This window comes from Sapajus apella, unplaced genomic scaffold (genome assembly GCF_009761245.1).
Source record: "Sapajus apella isolate SASKATOON/1434 unplaced genomic scaffold, GSC_monkey_1.0 scaffold186, whole genome shotgun sequence".
Taxonomy (NCBI): Eukaryota; Metazoa; Chordata; class Mammalia; order Primates; family Cebidae; genus Sapajus; species Sapajus apella.
In genome coordinates this window covers 868139-869568 of record NW_022437126.1, presented here as the reverse complement: position 1 = coordinate 869568, position 1430 = coordinate 868139, and the positions used below count along the sequence as shown (strand labels likewise).

Here is a 1430-nt window from a genome sequence, read left to right as displayed (position 1 = left end):
TCTGTAATCCCAGCACTTTGGGAGGCCAAGGCAGGCGGGTAACTTGAGGTCAGGAGTTCGAGACCAGCCTGGCCAATACGGTGAAACCCCGTCTCTACTAAAAATACAAAAATTAGCCGGGCGTGGTGGCGCGCGCGCCTGTGATCCCAGCTACTCGGGAGGCTGAGGCAGGAGAACCGCTTGAATCCAGGAGATGGAGGTTGCAGTGGCGCGAGATCGTGCGACTGCACTCCAGCCTGGGAGACAGTGAGACTCTGTCTCATAAATAAAGAAATAAACTCTTGTAGAATAATCTAAATAGAGGCCACAGACGGTGTTAAGAAGGTGGACAGGTCTAAATGGCCTCGGGCTAGAGGATATTTCACTGTCACCTCTCACTGCATGTGGTCCCGTGGCTGAGGCGCAGTGGATCCTGGGAGTTGTAGTTCACCAAGTGGACTGAGAAAGCGAGGCTGCGCTGAGCACCCTGGGAATTGTAGTGCTTGCTGCACGGTGCCCTCTGCGCAGGCGCAAAACGATTAGCCACTTCCGGAACAAGCGTTGCGTTTCTCAGGAGAAACTCCTGAGGAGGATTCCCGGAGTGACAATGGCTACCTACAGCCTGGCGAACGAGCGACTACGCGCCCTGGAAGACATCGAACGGGAAATCGGCGCCATCCTTCAGAATGCAGGTTCGGGATGCGATAACCCGGACGGCGGGGAGCGAAAACGAGGCCGAGCTGCACCCACAGGCTGACGGGGGACGTGGAGCAGGGTCGGGGAGGGAATTCTCGTACGTGCGTGCGCACCGAAAGGGCGGGACTGAGAAGGGCTGGCCCTGGGGCGGGGCTACACTGGCTGTCTCCGGGTGTCCCCGCCCCCTCTCCGCCCTGGCAGGTACAGTGATCCTAGAATTGTCCAAGGAAAAAACCAACGAGCGGCTTCTAGACCGGCAGGCGGCGGCCTTCACCGCTTCAGTGCAACACGTGGAGGCGGAGCTGTCAGCTCAGATCCGCTACCTCACCCAGGTGGGTGTGTCTGGGAGGTGCAGCTCTGGGTCAAAGCCTTAGCCTTAGGTGATCAGGGGTGGAGCATTAACTCGGCAGGACCAGATCTCCCCAGCTGGCCGTCCAGAGCCGGTTTCTTCCATTAAAAGGAAGGAAGTGGCCGGGCGCGGTGGCTCATGCCTGTAATCCTAACCTTGGGCAAACTGGTTTCACTTTGGGAGGCTAAGATGGGTGGATCACCTGAGATCAAGAGTTCGAGACCAGCCTGGCCAACATGGTGAAACTCTGTCTCTACTAAAAATAAAAAAATTAGCTGGGCGTGGTGGCGGGCGCCTGTAGTCCCAGCTACTCGGGAAGCTGAGGCAGGAGAATCACTTGAACCCGGGAGGCAGAGGTTTCAGTGAGCCAAGATTGCACCACTGCACTCCAGCCTGGGCAACAGAG

The 1430-nt window shown here is 57.6% G+C and overlaps 1 protein-coding gene across 2 annotated transcripts in view; it reads left to right on the top strand.

Moving 5' to 3' along the window:
• The first annotated feature begins 269 nt into the window (after positions 1–269).
• Positions 270–1430, top strand: part of MED11 (mediator complex subunit 11) — a 3131-nt gene continuing 1970 nt past the window's right edge. Inside the window, exons 1-2 of one of the 2 annotated variants that reach the window (XM_032268861.1) lie at positions 305–671; positions 877–1007. In XM_032268861.1, coding sequence (XP_032124752.1) covers positions 587–671; positions 877–1007 — 216 coding nt within the window. In that variant the 5' untranslated portion in view covers positions 305–586. Of the gene's footprint in view, positions 1008–1430 lie in introns of both variants that reach the window. The other variant, XM_032268860.1, reaches the window with a different exon arrangement.